The sequence below is a fragment of the Halichoerus grypus genome, chromosome 14 (assembly GCF_964656455.1).
Source record: "Halichoerus grypus chromosome 14, mHalGry1.hap1.1, whole genome shotgun sequence".
Classification (NCBI taxonomy): Eukaryota; Metazoa; Chordata; class Mammalia; order Carnivora; family Phocidae; genus Halichoerus; species Halichoerus grypus.
In genome coordinates this window covers 32,632,075-32,650,353 of record NC_135725.1, presented here as the reverse complement: position 1 = coordinate 32,650,353, position 18,279 = coordinate 32,632,075, and the positions used below count along the sequence as shown (strand labels likewise).

General features: G+C 36.7%; 1 protein-coding gene across 4 annotated transcripts in view; it reads left to right on the top strand.

The window, feature by feature from the left end:
• The window catches only part of BRD10 (bromodomain containing 10), a 160,329-nt gene extending 142,050 nt beyond the window's left edge, over window positions 1-18,279 (top strand). For 3 of the 4 annotated variants that reach the window (XM_078062163.1, XM_078062162.1, XM_078062160.1), the window contains 2 exons: window positions 12,757-12,944; window positions 14,007-18,279. In XM_078062163.1, coding sequence (XP_077918289.1) covers window positions 12,757-12,944; window positions 14,007-17,635 — 3,817 coding nt within the window. In that variant the 3' untranslated portion in view covers window positions 17,636-18,279. The remainder of the gene's footprint in view (window positions 1-12,756; window positions 12,945-14,006) is intronic. The other variant, XM_078062161.1, reaches the window with a different exon arrangement.

Below are 18,279 nucleotides of genomic sequence, written 5' to 3'. Positions count from 1 at the left end.
GGACCATTTCCTTACACCACACACAAAAATAGACTCAAAATGGATGAAAGACCTAAATGTGAGACAGGAATTCATCAAAATCCTAAAGGAGAACACAGGCAGCTACCTCTTCGACCTCAGCCACAGCGACTTCTTCCTAGACACATCACCAAAGGCAAGGGAAGCAAGGGCAGAAATGAACTATTGGGACCTCATCAAGATAAAAACCTTTTGCAAAGCAAAAGAAACAGTCAACAAAACCAAAAGACAACTGACAGAATGGGAAAAGATATTTGCAAATGTCTTATCAGATAAAGGACTAGAATCCAAAATCTATAAAGAACTTATGAAACTCAACACCCAAGGAACACATAATCCAGTCAAGAAATGGGCAGAAGACATGAACAGACATTTTTGCAAAGAAGACATTCAAATGGCCAACAGACATAAAAAAGTGCTCAACATCACTAGGCATCAGGAAAATCCAAATCAAAACCACAGTGAGATACCACCTCACACCAGTCAGAATGGCTAAAATTAACAAGTCCGTAAATGACAGATGTTGGCGGGGGTGCAGAGAAAGGGGAACCCTCTTGCACTGTTGGTGGGAAGACAAGCTGGTGCAGCTACTCTGGAAAACAGTATGGAGGTCCCTCAAAAAGTTGAAAATAGAGCTACCCTACGACCCAGCAATTGCACTACTGGGTATTTACTCCAAAGATACAGTAATCCAAAGGGGCACGTGCACCCCAATGTTTATAGCAGCAATGTCCACAATAGCCAAACTGTGGAAAGAGCCCAGATGTCCATCGACAGATGGATAAAGAAGCTGTGATATATATATATACAATGGAATATTATGCAGCCACCAAAAAAATGAAATCTTGCCTTTTGCAAAGACGTGGGTGGAACTAGAGGGTATTCTAAGCGAAATAAGCCAGTCAGAGAAAGACAATTATCATATGATCTCACTTATATGTGGAATTTGAGAAACAAGGCAGAGGATCATAGGGGAAGAGAGGAAAAAATAAAACAAGAAGAAACCAGAGAGGGAGACAAACCATAAGAGACTCTTAATCTCAGGAAACAGACTGAGGATTACTGTAGTGGAGGGGGGTGGGAGGGATGGGGTGGCTGGGTGATTGACATTGGGGAGGGTATGTGTTGTAGGGAGCACTGTGTATTGTGTAAGACTGATGAATCACAGACCTGTACCCCTCAAACAAATAATACATCATATGTTAATAATAAAAATAATAATTAAAAAACAAAAGTTTAAAAATTTTAAAATAATATAAAAGCTAAGGCTAGGAGGAGATTTTTCAGCAGAAACTTTGCAAGCTACAGGGGAGTGGCATGATATATTCAAAGTGATAAATGGGAATAATCTGCAGCCAAGAATACTCTATCCAGCAAGGCTATCATTCAGAGTAGAAGGAGAGATAAAAAGTTGCCCAGACAAAAACTGAAGGAGTTATTGACCACTAAATCAGCCCTGCAAGAAATATTAAAGGGGACTCTTTGAGTGGAAAGGAGAGACCAAAAGTGGCAGTATAAAGGAATGAAAACACAAAAGCAGTAAAAGTGAGTATTTCTGTAAAAAAAAATCAGTCAAGAAAAACACAGAAGAAAGAATATAAAATACAATAACAGAGGGGAAACGAATGGGTTCAAACTTAAATGACCGTCAACTTAGTATAGACTGCTATATGCATAAGAGATTATATACAACCCTAATGGTAACCATATATAAAAAGCCACTAATAAACATGCAAAGAATAAAGAGAAAGAAATCCAAATATAGCACTAAAGAAAATCAGCAAAACATGAAAGACAAAAAAAATCAGAAAAAAATCTTCAGAAACAACTACAAAACAAGTAATAAAATAACAATAAATACATACTATCAGTAATTACTTTGAATGTAAATGGATTGAATGCTCCAGTCAAAAGACAGAGTGACAGAATGGATAAAAAAATAAGATCCATCTATATGCTGCCTACAAGAGACTCATTTCAAACCAGAAGACACCTGCAGACTGAATGTGAGGAGATGAAGAAACATCTGTCATTCAAATCAATCTCAAAAGAAAGCCGGAGTGGTAATATATTGCACAAGCTAGGCTTTAAAACAAAGACTGTAAAAAATAAATAAATAAATATAAATAAATAAAACAGACTGTAAAGAGACAAAGGAGGACACTATATGATGATAAAGGGAACAATCCAACAAGAAGATACAACTGTAAATATTTAGGCACCTATCATCGAAGCACCCAAATACGTAAAACAGTTAATAACATAAAGGATTAATTGATAATATGGTAATAGGGGCCTTTAACACCCCACTTACATCAGTAGACAGATCATCTAAACAGAAAATCAACAAGGAAACAGTGGTTTTGAAGGACACACTGGACCAGATGGTATTTAACAGATATATTCAGAACATTCCATCCTAAAACAGCAGAATATACATTCTTTTCAAATGCATATGGAATGTTCTCCAGAATAGATCACGTATTAGCCCACAAAACAAACCTGAACAAACTCAAGAAAATCAAAATCCTACCATGTGTCTTTTCTGAACACAATGCTGTGAAACTAGAAGGCAACCATAAGAGAAAATCCTGAAAGACCACTAATACATAGAGGTTGAATAACATGCTACTAAACAATGAATGGGTCAACAAGGAAATCAAAGAAGTAAAAAAGTACATGGAAACAAATGAAAATGAAAACACAGCAGTCCAAACCTCTGGGATGCAGCAAAACCAGTTCTAAGAGGGAAGTTTATAGCAATATTGGCCTACCTCAGGAAGCAAGAAAAATCTCAAATAAACAACCTAACTTTACATCTAAGAAAGCAAGAAAAAGAACAACAGTCAAAACCTAAAATCAGCAGAAGGAAGGATAGAATAAAGATTAGAACAGAAACAAATGATATAGAAACTAAAAAAAAACAATAGAACAGATCAGCTGGTTCTTTGATCAAAAATCAATAAAATTGGTAAACATTTAGGCAGTTATCAAGAAAAAGAGAGAAAGAACTCAAACAAAATCACAAATGAGAGAGGAGAAATAACAACCAATACCACAGATGTACACAGTTATAAGAGAATATTATGAAAAACTATATGCCAACAAATTGGACAACCTAGAAGAAATGGATAAACTCCTAGAAACCTATAAGCTACCAAAACTGAAACAGGAGGAAGTAGAAAATTTGAACAGGCTCATAACCAGCAGGAATTAAATGAGTAACCAAAAAATTCCCAACAAACAAAACTCCAGGACAAGATGGCTTCACAGGCGAATTAGACCAAATATTTAAAGAAGAGTTAATACCTATTCTACTTAAACTATTCCAAGACATAGAAAAGGAAGGAAAACTTCCAAATTCATTCTATGAGGCCAGCATTACCCTGATACTGAAACCACATAAAGATACCACTAAAAAAAGAGAACTTCAGGCCAATATCCCTGATGAAAATAGATACAAAAATCCTGAACAAATACTAGCAAACCAAATTCAATAATACATCTAAAAAAATCATTGACCACGGATCAAGTGGAATGTATATTCCTGGTTGCAGTGGTGGTTCAATATTTGCAAATCAATCACATCAGTAAGAGAAAGAGTAAGAACCATGTGATCTTTTCAATAGATGCAAAACACTTGACAAAGTACAACATCCATTCATGATAAAAACCTTCAACAAAGTGGGTTTAGAGGGAACATACCTCAACATAATAAAGGCCATACATTAAAAACCCACAGCTGACACTATCCATTTTTTTTTTTAAACATCATCCTTAATGGGGAAAAACCGAGAGCTTTTCCCCTAAGGTCAGGAACAAGGGAAGGATGTCCCCTCTCACTACTTTTATTAAACATAGTACTGAAAGTCCTAGCCACAAAAATCAGAAAACAAAAAAATAAAAGGCATCCAAATCAGCAAGGAAGAAGTAAAACTTTCGCTATTTGCAGATGACATAATACTCTATAGAAATCCAGAAAGATTCCACCAAAAGATTGCTAGACCTGATCCACAAATTTAGTAAAATCACAGGATACAAAATCAGTGTACAGAAATCTGTTGCATTTCTATACGCCAGTAATGAAGCAGCAGAAAGGGAAATTAAAGAATCAATCCCATTTATATTTGCACCCAAAATAATAAGATACCTAGGAATAAGCCTAACCAAAGAGATAAAAGACCTGAACTCTGAAATCCATAAAACAGTGGTGAAAGAAATTGAAGAAGACACAAAGAAATGGAAAGACATTCCATGCTCAAGAATTGGGAGAACAAATATTGTTAAAATGTCTGTACCACCCAAATTGGCAATCTACACATTTAATGCAATCCCTATCAAAATATCAACAGCATTTTTTTATAGACAGAGAACAGACAATCCTAAAAAAAAGATCCTGAATAGCCAAAGCAATCTTGAAAAAGGAAAGCAAAGCTGGAGGCATCACAATTTCAGACTTCAAGTTATATTACAGAGCTGTAGTAATCAAAACAATATTTATTGTACTGGCACAAAAAGAGACATGTAGATCAATGGAACAGATTAGAAAACCCAGAAATAAACACACAATTATATGGTCAGTTAATCTTCAACAAAGCAGGAAAGAATATCCAATGGGAAAAGGACTGTCTTCAATAAATGGTGTTGGGAAAACTAAACAGAAACATTCAAAAGAAAGAAACTGGACCCCTTTCTTACACCATACACAAAATTAAATTCAAAATGGATTAAAGACTTAAATATTAGACCTGAAACCATAAAAATTCTAGAAGAGGACACAGGCAGTAACTTCTTTGACATTGGCCATAGAAACATCTCTCTGGATAGGTCTCCTGAGCCAAGGAAAACAAAAGCAAAAATAAACTATTGGGGCTACATCAAAATAAAAAGCTTCTGCACAGGGAAGGAAACAATCAACAAAACTAAAAGGCAGCCTTCAGAATGGCAGAAAATATCAGCAAATGACATATCAGATAAAGGGATAGTATCCAAAATATATAAAGAGCTTACACAATCAACACCCAAAAAACAAATAATCCAGTTAAAAAATAGGCAGAAGACATGAACAGACATTTCTCCAAAGAAGACATCCAGATGGCAAATAGACACATGAAAAGATGCTCATCATCACTTATCAGAGAATTGGAAATCAAAACTACAGTGAGATACCACCTCACACCTGTCAGAATGGCTAAAATCAACAACATAAGAAAAACAGATGTTGGCTAGGATGTAAAGAAAGGGGAACCCTCTTACAGTGTTGGTGGGAATGCATACTGCTGCAGATACTGTGGAATACACTATGGAGGCTCCTCAAAAAATTAAAAATAAAACTACCTTATGACCCAGCAATGTCACTACTGGGTATTTACCCAAAGAATACAAGAACAGTAATTCAAAGGTATACATGCACCCCTATGTTACAACAGCATTATTTATAATAGTGAAGATATGGAAGCTTTCCAAGTGTCCATTGATTGATGAATGGATAAAGTGGCATGCAAGCACGTGCACCCGCATGCACACACACGCACACAGAAATATTATTCAGCCATAAAGAATGAAATCTTGTCATTTGCAATGACATGAATGGAGCTAGAGAGTAAAATGCTAATCGAAATAAGTCTATCAGAAAAAGACAAATACGATATGATTTCACTCATATGTGGAATTTAAGAAACAAATCAAGCAAAGGGGAAAAAAGAAACCAAGAAACAGACTCTTAACTATAGAGAACAAACTGATGGTTATCAGAAAGGAGGAGGGTGGGGGATGGGTTAAATATGTGATGGCGATTAAGGAGTGAACTTCTGGTGATAAGCACCAGGGTGATGTATTGAATTGTTGAATCACTTCAAAATAATGTAACACTATGTTAACCAACAGGAATTAAAATATAAACCAAAAAAATGAAAAAGAAAAATAGAAAGATACTCATCTATAGTTTTCTTGTAGTGTCCTTGTCAGGCTTTGGCTTTAGCGTCATGCTAACCTCAAAGAAAAAATGAGGAAATGTGTGGGGCACCTGGGTGGCTCAGTCGTTGAGCGTCTGCCTTCGGTTCAGGTCATGATCCCGGGGTCCTGGGATCAAGCCCCGCATCAGGCTCCCTGCTCCGCGGGAAGCCTGCTTCTCCCTCTCCTACCCCCCCTGCTTGTGTTCCCTCTCTCGCTGTGTCTCTCTCTCTCAAAATCTTAAAAAAAAAAAAAAAAAATTAGAAAGTGTGTCTTTCTTTTCAGTTTTTTTGGGAAAAGTTTGAAAAGGAATGGTATTAGTTCTTTAAATGTTTGGTAGAATTCACCAATGAATCCATCAGATCCAGGGCTGTTCTTTGTTGAGAGATTTTTTAATTATTGATTCATTCTCCTTTAATAGTTACAGGTGTATTCAGATTTTCTGTTTCTTTGTGACTTAATCCTGGTAGATTTTTGTTTTGAGGAATTTGTCTATATCATTTAGGCTATCCAATTTGGTGGCGTACAGTTTTCATAGTACTCTTATAAATCTTTTTATTTTTATAGAATTAGTCATAATGGCCTCACTTCCATCTTTGATTTTCCTACTTTGAGTCTTTTTTTTTTCTAAGTTCATCTAGCTAACGGCTTGTTAATTTTGTTGATCCTTTCAAAGAAGGAACTTTTGATTTCATTGATTCCTCTCTTGTTATATTCTCTATTTTGTTGAACTCTGATCTAATCTTTATTATTTCCTTCCATTAGCTTTAGGTTTAATTTGTTATTCTTATTCTAATTCCTGAAGTTACAAAGTTAGGTTGTTAATTTGAGATCTCTCTTGTTTTTTAGTGTAAGCATTTGTAGCTCTAAATTTCTCTCTTAGCAGTGTTTTCACTGTGTCCTATTGTTTTGGTAGGTCATGTTTTCATATCCATTTATCTATAAGTATTTTCTAATTTTTCTTTTAATTTCTTCTTTGATCTATTGGTTGTTTAAGAGTGTGTTAATTTCCACAAATTTGTGATTTTCCAGTTTTCCTTCTGTTACTGATTTCTGACTTCCATCTGTGGCTTGCATTCTTGGAAGAAACGGATGAACTCAAAATGTCAGTTAGTGATAAGTGCTATGAAGAAAAATAAAGTAGGGTAAGGAGAATAGGAAATGCCTGGTTTGGATGGGATGATGATTGCTCTCTTACTAGGGTGTCAGGGAAAGCTCCCCTGATAAGTTGATATTCAAGCAGAGACCTGAAACAAAGAAGGGAGAGAGCCATGTGGATATCTGAAGGAAAAGAAGATGTGGAAGCCCTAAGATTGGCATCATGTTTGGCACTTAGAGGAAATGCAAAGAGACAAGTGTAACCAGAGCTGAGTGAGTGAGGAGAAAGTGCCAAGAGTCAAGAATCAGAGAAGTATAGGGAATCATAGCCAGGTCATGTATGTTTTAAGGATTTTTGTTTTTACTCTAAGATGAGATAAACATTGAAGGATTTTAAGCAGAGAAGGGACATGATCTGGCTTATCTTTTAAAGCACTCACATTGCCTGTGGTGTTGAGATTAGTGTAGTGGGACAACAGGGAAATCAGTTACAAAAAGCAATAATCCAGGCAAAAAAAATGATGGTGGCTTGGAACAGGGTAGTAGCTAGCTGTTGATTTGCAGCCCTCTTAGGAGTTTCCCTGGTGTAATCTGAAACTGGCGTTTGTATTCAGAGGGCAAGGAGAGACGAAGGAAGAAGCAGGCCACTCCAGGTTTGTAGGTGACAGTTTGAACTTAAATTCAATGAGGCTTGTCTTGGGTGGCAGCAAGACAGATGGATCTCTGCACCCGCCCACCAGATCTTAAAAGTTTATATGAGAAGCCTTAACTGGATGCAGCCACATATATTATACAGGTGTTTTCAACATCACATCACTATCTCAAGGCTGTGTTCTTGGAGCAGCCTCTGGAAGCAGAAAAGGTAATCAGAACCTACATTCCAAGGGGAGGGAATGAGGAGCCTTTGAGTGCCTAGGTCCAGCTCATGGGTCAGTTGGCGGTAAACATCTTTTTGATGGTGTTGCCCAACAATAGCAACACAGATGGCAAGGAATGGTTGGATTCTGGATATGACTTGAAAGTAGGATTGGCAGAATTTTCTTAAACATTGGATATAGAGTGTCAAAAAAAATGAAGGGTAAAAAGATGATGCCCAATATTTTTGTTCTAAATAACTGGAATTATGGAATTGTCATTAGTTTAAAAAAGGGAAACTAAAGGAGTAGCAGGTTTGCAGGGAAGGGATTCAAGAGTTTGGACTTCAACATGTGAAGTTTGATATGATATTTAGATATCCAGTTGGATTTATTGAATGGGCAGTTTAGTATATGAGTCCCAGTTCAAGGGAGTAAGCCAGACTGGAGGCATAAATTTAGGAGTTGTCAGGCTGTAGATTATATTTAAGCTATGAGACTGGTAGAAATCACCTAGAATGTGAGCATAGAGAAGAAGAGAGGCTGAACCCTGGGGCATTCCAACACTTAGAGATGGTGGAGAGGAGTAGGACTCAGCAGAAGAGACTGAGAAGGAATGTGTAGAGTCTATTCAAGAGAATTAGGGGAGAGGAATTGGGAGTTTTGTTACAAAGTCGAGCAGAGAAATAGGGCAGTAGCTGGAAGGACAAGTTGGAGTCAAGTTGGTTTCATTAGTGGAGAAATAGCATTCTGTATACTGGTAGGAATGAGCTAATAGAGGCTAAAATGGACTCAGGAAAAGGAAGGGACATTTGGTAGAGTAATATCTGTGGATAGATGAGAGAGGATGCATAAAGAGAGGGATTAGCTTAGATAGGAAGACAGAATATGGGTACAAATGAAGGTCTTAAGTGGCAGATGAGATGTGAGCATATGAACAGGCTTGTCTGATTGCTTCTATTTTCCCTGAAAAGAAAATAAAACAAAATAGCTGAGAGCGAGAAGAGGGCTGAAAAGGAAGGAACTTCATACAACCCCCATGTAGATATTTCTAAGAGGAAATTAATTTTACAGTTATCCTATATGCCACACATACTAGGAGGTAATTACTATTATTATCCACATTGTAAGATGTAAACTGAAAGTTTAAGGAGCTTCCCCAAAGTCTCATAGCTCTTCAGTGGTGGCAGAGGTAAGACTTAAACTGTAGTATGCACAAATAAGAATTTGTAGTAAGTATAAATTGAAAAATATATTTTCAGATTTTTTTAAACAAAATAAACTAAGGTAAAGTTTAGGGGTAGGATAGAGAAACTCAGTTGAAAGTAAAAGGATCTCTAAAATATTGTCATTTGGAAATGTTTCCATCTTTCCATAGTTTTATGGAAACATAGCTGTTGTGTTTTTATGTGAAAAGGGTCTCTGAAACATCACTTTTCAACTTTCTCTATACTTAATTAAAAAAATATTTCTAGTGAGATCAAAATGTTTAGATATGATTACTCTCAGGATGAAATGATAGATTTTTTTTTAAAAATTTGCTGCTCTCTATATAAATCAAAAATAGTAGGTACTGTTTCCTAAAATTTCTTGGTTAACTTTTTAAAAAACAACTTTTTTGAGTATAGGTGGCACATGATGCTATAGTAGTTTCAGGAGTACAACATAGTGATTGGACAAGTTTATACATAATGCTATGCTCACCCAAAGTGTAGCTGCCATCTGTCACCATACAACACTATTACAATATCATTGACTGTATTCCTTATAGTATACCTTTTACTCTTGTGACTTACTCATTCCCAAACTGGAAGCCTGTATCTCCAACTTCCTTCACGCATTTTGTCCATCCCCCAACACCCCTTCCCTTCTGACAACCATCAGTTTGTTCTCTGTATTTATAAGATTAGGCTCTGCTTTTTTGTTGTTGTATGTTTATTCACTTGGGTTTTTTTTAGATTTCATGAGTGAAATCATATGGTATTTTTCTTTCTCTGACTGACTTATAGCACTTAGCACAATATCCTCTGGATCTATCCATGCTGTTGCAAATGGCACGATCTCATCCTTTCCCAAGGCTGCATAATATTCCTCTGTGTGTGTGTGAGAGAGCAAGAGAGAGGATTGTGTGTGTGTGTGTGTGTGTGTGTACACACACACACACACACACACACACATATACCACATCTCCCTTATCCATTTGTCTATCTATGGACACTTAGGTTGCTTCCAAATCTTGGCTATTATAAATAATGCTAACGGTGAACACAGGGGTGCATATATCCTTTAGAATTAGTGTTTTTCTTTGGGTAGATATCCAGTAGTGGAATTATCAGATCATATGGTATTTCTGTTTTTTACTTTTTTGAGAAACCTCCATACTGTTTTCCACAGTGGCTCTACCAATTTACATTCCCACCAACAGTGTACAAGCATTCGTTTTTCTCCACATCCTTGCCAACATGTGTTACTTCCTTTTTGATTTTTGCCATTCTGACAGGTGTAAGGTGATATCTCATTGTAGTTTTGATTTGTATTTCTCTGATGATGCTGAGCATCTTTTCATGTGTCTGTTGGCCATCTGTATGTCTTCTTTGGAAATATGTCTATTCAGGTCCTCTGCCCATTTTTTAATCAGATTGTTTGCTTTTTGGTGTTGAGTTGTTAAGTTCTTTATATATTTTGGTTAGTTGCCCTTTATTGGATATATCATTGCAAGTACCTTTTTCCATTCAGCCTTTTTATTTTGTTGATGGTTTCCTTTGCTGTGCAGAAGCTTTTTATATTTTTATAGTCCCAATAGTTTATTTTTGCTTTTGTTTCCCTTGTTTTAGAAAACGAGACAAATCTAGAAATAATGTTGCCATGTCCGTGTTAGAGAAATTACTGCCTGGTTCTAAGATTTTTGTAGTTTCAGGTCTCACATTTAGGTCTTTAATTATTTGGGGTTTATTTTGGTGTATGGTGTTAGAAAGCAGTCCAGTTTCATTCTTTTACATGTAGCTGTTCAGTTTTCCAAGCACCATTTATTGAAGAGACTTTTTCCCATTGTATAGCCTTGCCTTTTATGTCATAAATTAATTGACCATATAAGTGTGGGTTTATTTCTGGGGTCTTCATTCTGTTCCCTTGATCTGTGTGTCTAGTTTTGTTTAAGTAACATACTATTTTGATTACTTCAGCTTTATAGTATATCTAGAAATCTGGAATTGTGATACCTACAGCTTTCTTTTTGTTGCTCAAAATTGCTTGAGCAATTTGGGGTCTTTTGTAGTTCCATACAAATTTTAGTATTATTTCCTCTAGTTTTGTGAAAAATGCTTTTGGTATTTTGATAGTGATTGCATTGAATCTGTAGATTGCTTTGGGCAGTATGAACATTTAACAGTATTAATTCTTCCAGTCGATGAGCATGGAATATCTTTCCATTTGTGTCATCTTTAATTTCTTTCATCAGTGTTCTATAATAGGTTTTCAGAGTACAGGTCTTTCACCTCTTTAAGTTTATTCCTGGGCATTTTATTCTTTTTGGTGCAATTGTAAATGGGATTGTTTTCTTAATTTCTCTTCCTGCTACTTTGTTATTAGTGTATGGAAATACTACCAATTTCTGGGTACTAATTTTGTATCCTGCAACTCTACTGAATTCATTTATTAGTTCTAGTAGTTTTTTGGTGGAGTGTTTAGAATTTGATTAACTTTTTTAAATGGCCTTTTTCACTATATTGTAATCGGTAATTATAAAACTATTTCAACTCTATTTCTGTTTGTGCAGCTAGAAAAAAGTTACCTTTCTCTCATTTAATAGGTCTATCAGCAGCCTTTAGAAGGACAAATTGGTGATATGTTCGAACACTCTATTCTGAAATTGTATATATAATCTTTTTCAGTTTCTTATGCCTACCCACCTCCTGGGCTTTCTCTTTAAAGATAAATGTTGGCAAGACTGAGCAAAGCATCTTAGACACACTTGAGATTAAAACATAGCTTTTTTTTTTTTTTTTTTTTTTAGATTTTATTTATATATTTTACAGAGAGAGAGGGAGAACAAGTAGGGCGAGCAGCAGAGGGAGAGGGAGAAGCAGGCTCCCTGCTGAGCAGGAAACCTGATGCAGGGCTCAATCCCAGGAATCTGGGATCATGACCTGAGCCAAAGGCAGACGTTTAACACACTGAGCCACCCAGGCGCCCCTAAAATATAGCTTTTAGTGACTTTTTTTCTTTGAAATTTTATTTAAATCCTAGTTAGTTAACATACAGTGCAATATTGGTTTCAGGAGTAGAATTCAGTGGTTCATCACTTACAACACCCAGTGTTCATCATAACAAATGCCCTCCTTAACACCCATCACCCATCTAGCCCATCCTCCACCCACCTTCTGACATCAACCTCAGTTTGTTCTTTATCATTAAGAGTCTCTTATGGTTTGTTCTCCTCTCTTTTGCTCTCTTCTTTTTGCCCCTCCCATATGTTTATCTGTTTCGTTTCTTAAATTCCACATATGAGTGAAGTCATATGGTATTTGTCTTTCTCTGACTGACTTATCTCACTTAGCATAATACACTCTAGCTCCATCCACGTTGTTACAAATGGCAAGATTTCATTCTTTTTGATGGCTGAGTAATATTCCGTTCTGTATATATACCACATCTTCTTTATCCATTCATCAGTTAGTGGACATTTGCGCTCTTTCCATAGTTTGGCTATTGTTGATAATGTAGCCTTTAGTGACTTAATTGAAAGTATTTCAAGATATTGTTTAATAAAAGTTAGTTAAGCTTCCAAGAGTTTAATACGTATGTATTGTTTGTTATGTCGGGCATTTTATTTCAGGAGCCGCCTAAAGAAAGACTATGATGATTTCAGAAGACAGCCTGATCATGATAAATTTACTAGAGAACTGTGGACTACTGAAGAAGGTGAAGGAGATCCTGGAAAAGAATCTCCTAAAGTAGAAATTAGTAAGTCTGTAGACTCCACAGAACTTCTAGATATCCTGGAGAAAGATCACTTTGATTCAGGTAGTTATGAAAACTTTTCTTTAAATCAACAACTAAAACCATAAAGAAAAGTTTTAGTGTCTCTTGTTGAGGTAAAAGATAATCTGGTTAATGACGTGTATTGAGTAGGAAAATTTGGTATATTTTGAAGTGTCCTGTGTCCTTATAAAAGATTCCTTGGAGTCATTATTATATTTCTAGGAGTTTCTGGAGCCAGTGCCTGCCTCTGAACTGTAGGCATGTCTTTGCACATTATAGACCACACATCTTTGATCTATAATCCCTCTAAATTAGGTTCATCCTCTTCTTTTTATTATTACTATTTTGAAGCACTGTTTTTGATATTTGTTTTAAATGGAACTTGACAAGTCCCTAATACTGTGAAGATTTTTTTTATGAGAAATGACCAAGATTGATGGCCAAATGAGACCTCAGAGTGGACATATCATTCTAATAAGGAGGCTGGATTAGATTATCCGTAGTTCATTTCAATTTATCAGATTATGTTATTCTGTAAGTCTAGTTATTTTTTTTCTGTTCTAGTTAAATAACTTCCTTTCATTATATAAGAGGTAAGTGTGAAAAATCTGTGGTTAGAAAGTATTAACTTGTTGTTTTTCATGTCTTTGGTGCATTGAAAAAGAGTAGCCTCTCATCAACCCAGGTTGACCAGATATGAACATAAATTTTTTACTGTAGGAACGAATAATTAAACACCAGGAAAAGCTGAACATTTTTTATCCTTTAGAGTCTCTGAAACTAGATTAGAATTCCGGGCTTTAATTGCTGGTTTGAGTATCTATAAGAGATGTGAATTTTCCTTTGCATTTGTATTGACAGCAGAATTAGTAGAGTTTGAACAAAAATAATTCTCTCATTAATACATAGTTGTTCTTGGGAATGGTTATGCTATCAAAATATCAAAGATCGCCTTACCTTAATTTCCAATTTTGAATCATCCCAAAGTAGATTTCTTAATAAGTTGCCAGTTCAGAGATTGACTTGCTTTTTTATAATTGGTCTTATTATTGCTATTCAGTTGCTGTTTTATTTAAACAAAATGCTTGCTTTTATAATTTTCAGATGATATGAAACTGTCAGAAATAGATTTTCCTATGGCCAGAAGCAAGTTGTTGAAAAAAGAATTGCCTTCTAAAGACGTTCCGAAGATACTGCCTAAAACACTTAAACGACCGTCTAAACAAACTAATTATCTGGATGATAGCACAAAAGAGCTTTCCCCAAGGAAGAAAGCAAAGTTAAGCACACATGAGACAACAGTTGAGCATGTAGAAGGTGAGATGCAGATTGACTGTTTGAATGAAGTAAGGCATACAGAGCCACTGTTTCCAGAGTCACTTGCCTCAATGGATTCGACACCAGTATCTATTCTCCAGAAAGGGACCAAACCTATTCAGGCCTTGCTTGCAAAGAATATTGGGAACAAAGTGACCTTAACAAATCAACTGCCCCCTTCCACAGGTAGAAGTGCTCCTGCAGTGGATAAACCAGTTATATCTCCTCTAGAAGCAAGCCCCATAAAGCCAGCATTGACCTGCCACACCAGTACAAAAGGTCCTTTACAAATGGTATACAAAATGCCTTGTGGCCAGTGGTTGCCTATAGATCTCCAAAACAGCTCTGTGAAGATTCAGATGCAACCTGTGCTAGATCCTAAAACAGGAGAAAAAATCATGCAGCAGGTTCTTATTCTGCCCAAGAATTTTGTGATTCAGCACAAGGAAGGGAAAGCAGTTGCAAAAGAAATACTGCCACTTCAACAGAAAGGTACAGGACAGCATTGTTCATCTTTCCCACAGACAGCAAATGTAAACTCTTCTTTAGCATCAGTTCTTGTCAGCTCAGCAGGAACTGTTTCTAACCAACTACCTAATAGGACAATTACATCTTTGTCAAATGTGAGTAGTGGTAGGCCACAGCCTTTGTCACCTGTAACCTCCATAAGTAACTTACTACCACCTCCAGTTAAGACTAGCCAGAGTGAGTCAGGGAAAGTCAAGAATGCAGTTTCAGCAGCTATATTCTCCCAGCCCATTGCTTCATCCACCATTTCCTCAACAGTTCAGCCTCTGTTATCAGCAACAACACTAAGTGGGTCTACAAATCCTGGTAGTTCCCTCAACTGTTTTGCACAACAAACTGCTGATTCTTCTGAAGCAAAGCAAGAACTGAAAACTGTGTGTATAAGAGATTCACAGTCAATTCTTGTTAGGACACGAGGTGGGAACACTGGAGTTGTAAAAGTACAGACCAGTCCAGATCAAAATTCACCCAATAGCTTATGTGCAAGTTCAGTTTTCACTTTTGCTCCTCATCTTCAGGCATTTCTGGTGCCCAGATCAACAACTTCATCATCCTCTGTTTTTTCACCGGCAGTTGGAATGACTACTACTTCTAGTCTCCCACCTTTTAGCCAAACACCAACTTCTGTTTCCATTCCATCTGGCTTTAATCCATCAGTGGGAAAGAATCTCAAGCTTACATTAGGCCAACCTTCCTGCAGTGGTAATTTGGGCCACATGATAGATAAAGCTTCACACATGCCTTCTTCTCCCTTGAAGTCCTCTGTTTCTTCTGGCACTCTGCTACCATCAACAGCAAATAATTCAGTAAGTGTAATTAGCATATCAACAGGAAATTTTGGACAAACCAGTGCAAATGTTATTCATACTCCAAATAAACAGCAGCAAGTAGATTACTTCACAAAAAGTTTCCCTGTTACAAGATCAGAAGCAACAGCAGCAAGTGGAGATGTGATCAGTGGGACTGCAGTTCACAAACTTATGCTTGTTTCAGCTCCATCAGTTCTTTCTTCTGGCAGTGGAACTGCAATTAATGTGACACCTGCACCAACATCTACAGGTGTTTCTGCCCAGAAATTAGTTTTTATTAATGCTCCAATTCCTGGTGTCACTTCAACTCCAACTATTGTGGCAGAACCATTAAAACAAACTCTTCCTCCCCACTTGAATAAAACCTATGTTAAGACTCCAGAACAATCCCAGATAGTACTAATTCCATCTACAGTGGGAGCACCAATAAAAATAAATTCATCACCAACTGTGTCTCAGATAAAAGATGTGAAAATTGGACTAAACATAGGTCAAGCAATTGTAAATAGTTCAGGAAGTGTGCCAGCTATACCATCAATTAACATACTGCAAAATGTAACCCCAAAAGGAGAAGAAAAAAGTACCAAGGGCTATGTCTTGCCATTGTCAACAAGTGGTAATTCAATTCCAGTAAGCTCAAATTTTGTGAGTCAAAATATTACTCCTGTTAATGAATCAGTGGTTTCTGCAACAAGAGCAGTAAACATGTTTTCAGTAACAGGAGCAAATGTGTCTTTGGGTTCTCTTTCAGTGACCTCAACCTCTGCTTCAGTTGGGACACGACCTCCTGTTTTAGTCAGTGGAAATGATACCTCTTCAAGAATTATGCCTATTTTGTCAAATAGACTTTGCACGTCAAATCTCGGAAACACTGTGGCTATATCAACTGTGAAAACAGGACATCTTGCATCATCTGTTCTGATTTCAACTACACAACCAACAGTGTCTCCTAAATGTTTAACATCAGCTTTGCAAATCCCTGTTACTGTTGCTTTGCCTACACCTGTGACTATATCCCCTAAAGTAATCAACACGGTTCCACAAGTGGCAACAGTATCAGGAGCCACACGTTCTCTATCTCTTTCTAAAAGACAGTCTTGGACTTCTGTCCAGTTTCAGTCACCAGGGATTTCAACTACAGTGCCAACAAATATAAACACAAGTAAACCTCAGACTGAATTGCCACCCCTTTCACCAAGTCCAGGTAAAGTAAGTAATATTTCCAGTTTTGCTTCTCTCCCAAACCAGCAGATTTCCCCTGCTTTAGTAAAATCAACCCCCAGTCACAGTTGTGTTCCAGGTGGTTCTGCCGTTCACACTGCTACAGCACCATCAAATGTAAATAGTGTGATAGGGGGTCAGTTGAGTGAACCTTGTATTCAGCAAAAAATAGTCATCAACACCAGTACACCTTTGGCACCTGGCACTCAGATCATGATTAATGGAACCCGGTTTATTGTTCCACCACAAGGTCTTGGAGCTGGCAGCCATGTTCTTCTTATATCTAGTAATCCAAAATACGGACCTCCCTTAGTTCTTAACAGTGGCCAAGGCCTTCTGCCTACGTCAGTAGATAACCCTGCCCAGAAGATTACACTAGCATCAAATAATTCTTTAAGTGGGCAGCCTGTGAAACATTCTCTAAGAAGCTCTACAAAAATTGTAAACTCTCTTGGGAATGCCAGTCCTCTACCCACAGTACATACAACACCACAAATCATAAACGCAACTGCTAAAATTTCTGTCCCACCTCCCACACCAACAGTATCATTGACTTCAGTAATCAAGTCTCCTCCTGCTACTCTTTTGGCTAAGACATCTTTGGTTTCTGCCATTTGCTCTACTAATCCTCCATTGCCAAGTAGCACCTCAGTATTTCAGTTAGACACATCAGTCAAAAAACTGTTGGTTAGCCCAGAAGGAGCCATTTTGAATACCATAAATACTCCAGCATCTAAGGTTTCTTCTCTCTCTCCATCTCTCTCTCAAATTGTCGTATCTGCCAGTCGAAATCCTGCCTCTGTCTTCCCTGCTTTTCACTCACCTGACTTAGAGAAGCCCGATACAGCTGCATCTTGAATTTAGACTAAACGAGCCAGTTTTTAAATAATGGGGCATTGTTTTGACTCCCATAAAAATTTTAACTTTATTATACTGTTGAAAACACACTATACATAGTTATGTGTATGTTTTAATATATCTTTTCATTAGCTTGCAACAAGGCTTTGTTTTCTTGGGGAGGAAAAGATCTATTCCATTTCACTCATTGATATGAGTATGTTTTCAAAGGATGTTTAAAATAGACATTTAGGATTTACCTGTCTGTATTGCATAAATTGAACAAAGTCAAGTTTCACTAGTTTGGAGTAAGCTAACCTTTTGCACACTTGCATTGACATGTTTCTTCTTGAATTTGGACTATTGCAGCGTGTATCTACAATATGGTATTCTGTGTCATTAGTGAAATCTTGTTTTTGTTTCTGTAAAAATATAAATATATATATATATTTATGCATTGTGAAAATGCAGTCCATGATGTAAAATTGTACATATTCCTAAATCCCTAACAACCTGTACTAAACTATATGTACAAAGAACTATGCTGTCCTATTTATGTTTTGTTTACATAATGTATAGTTTTTTAAGTATTTTAGTAATTTTGGACCAGTGAACTGTTAGCAACAATGCAGAGGAATCTGCATGTAATAAATTGAGTTGCTGTA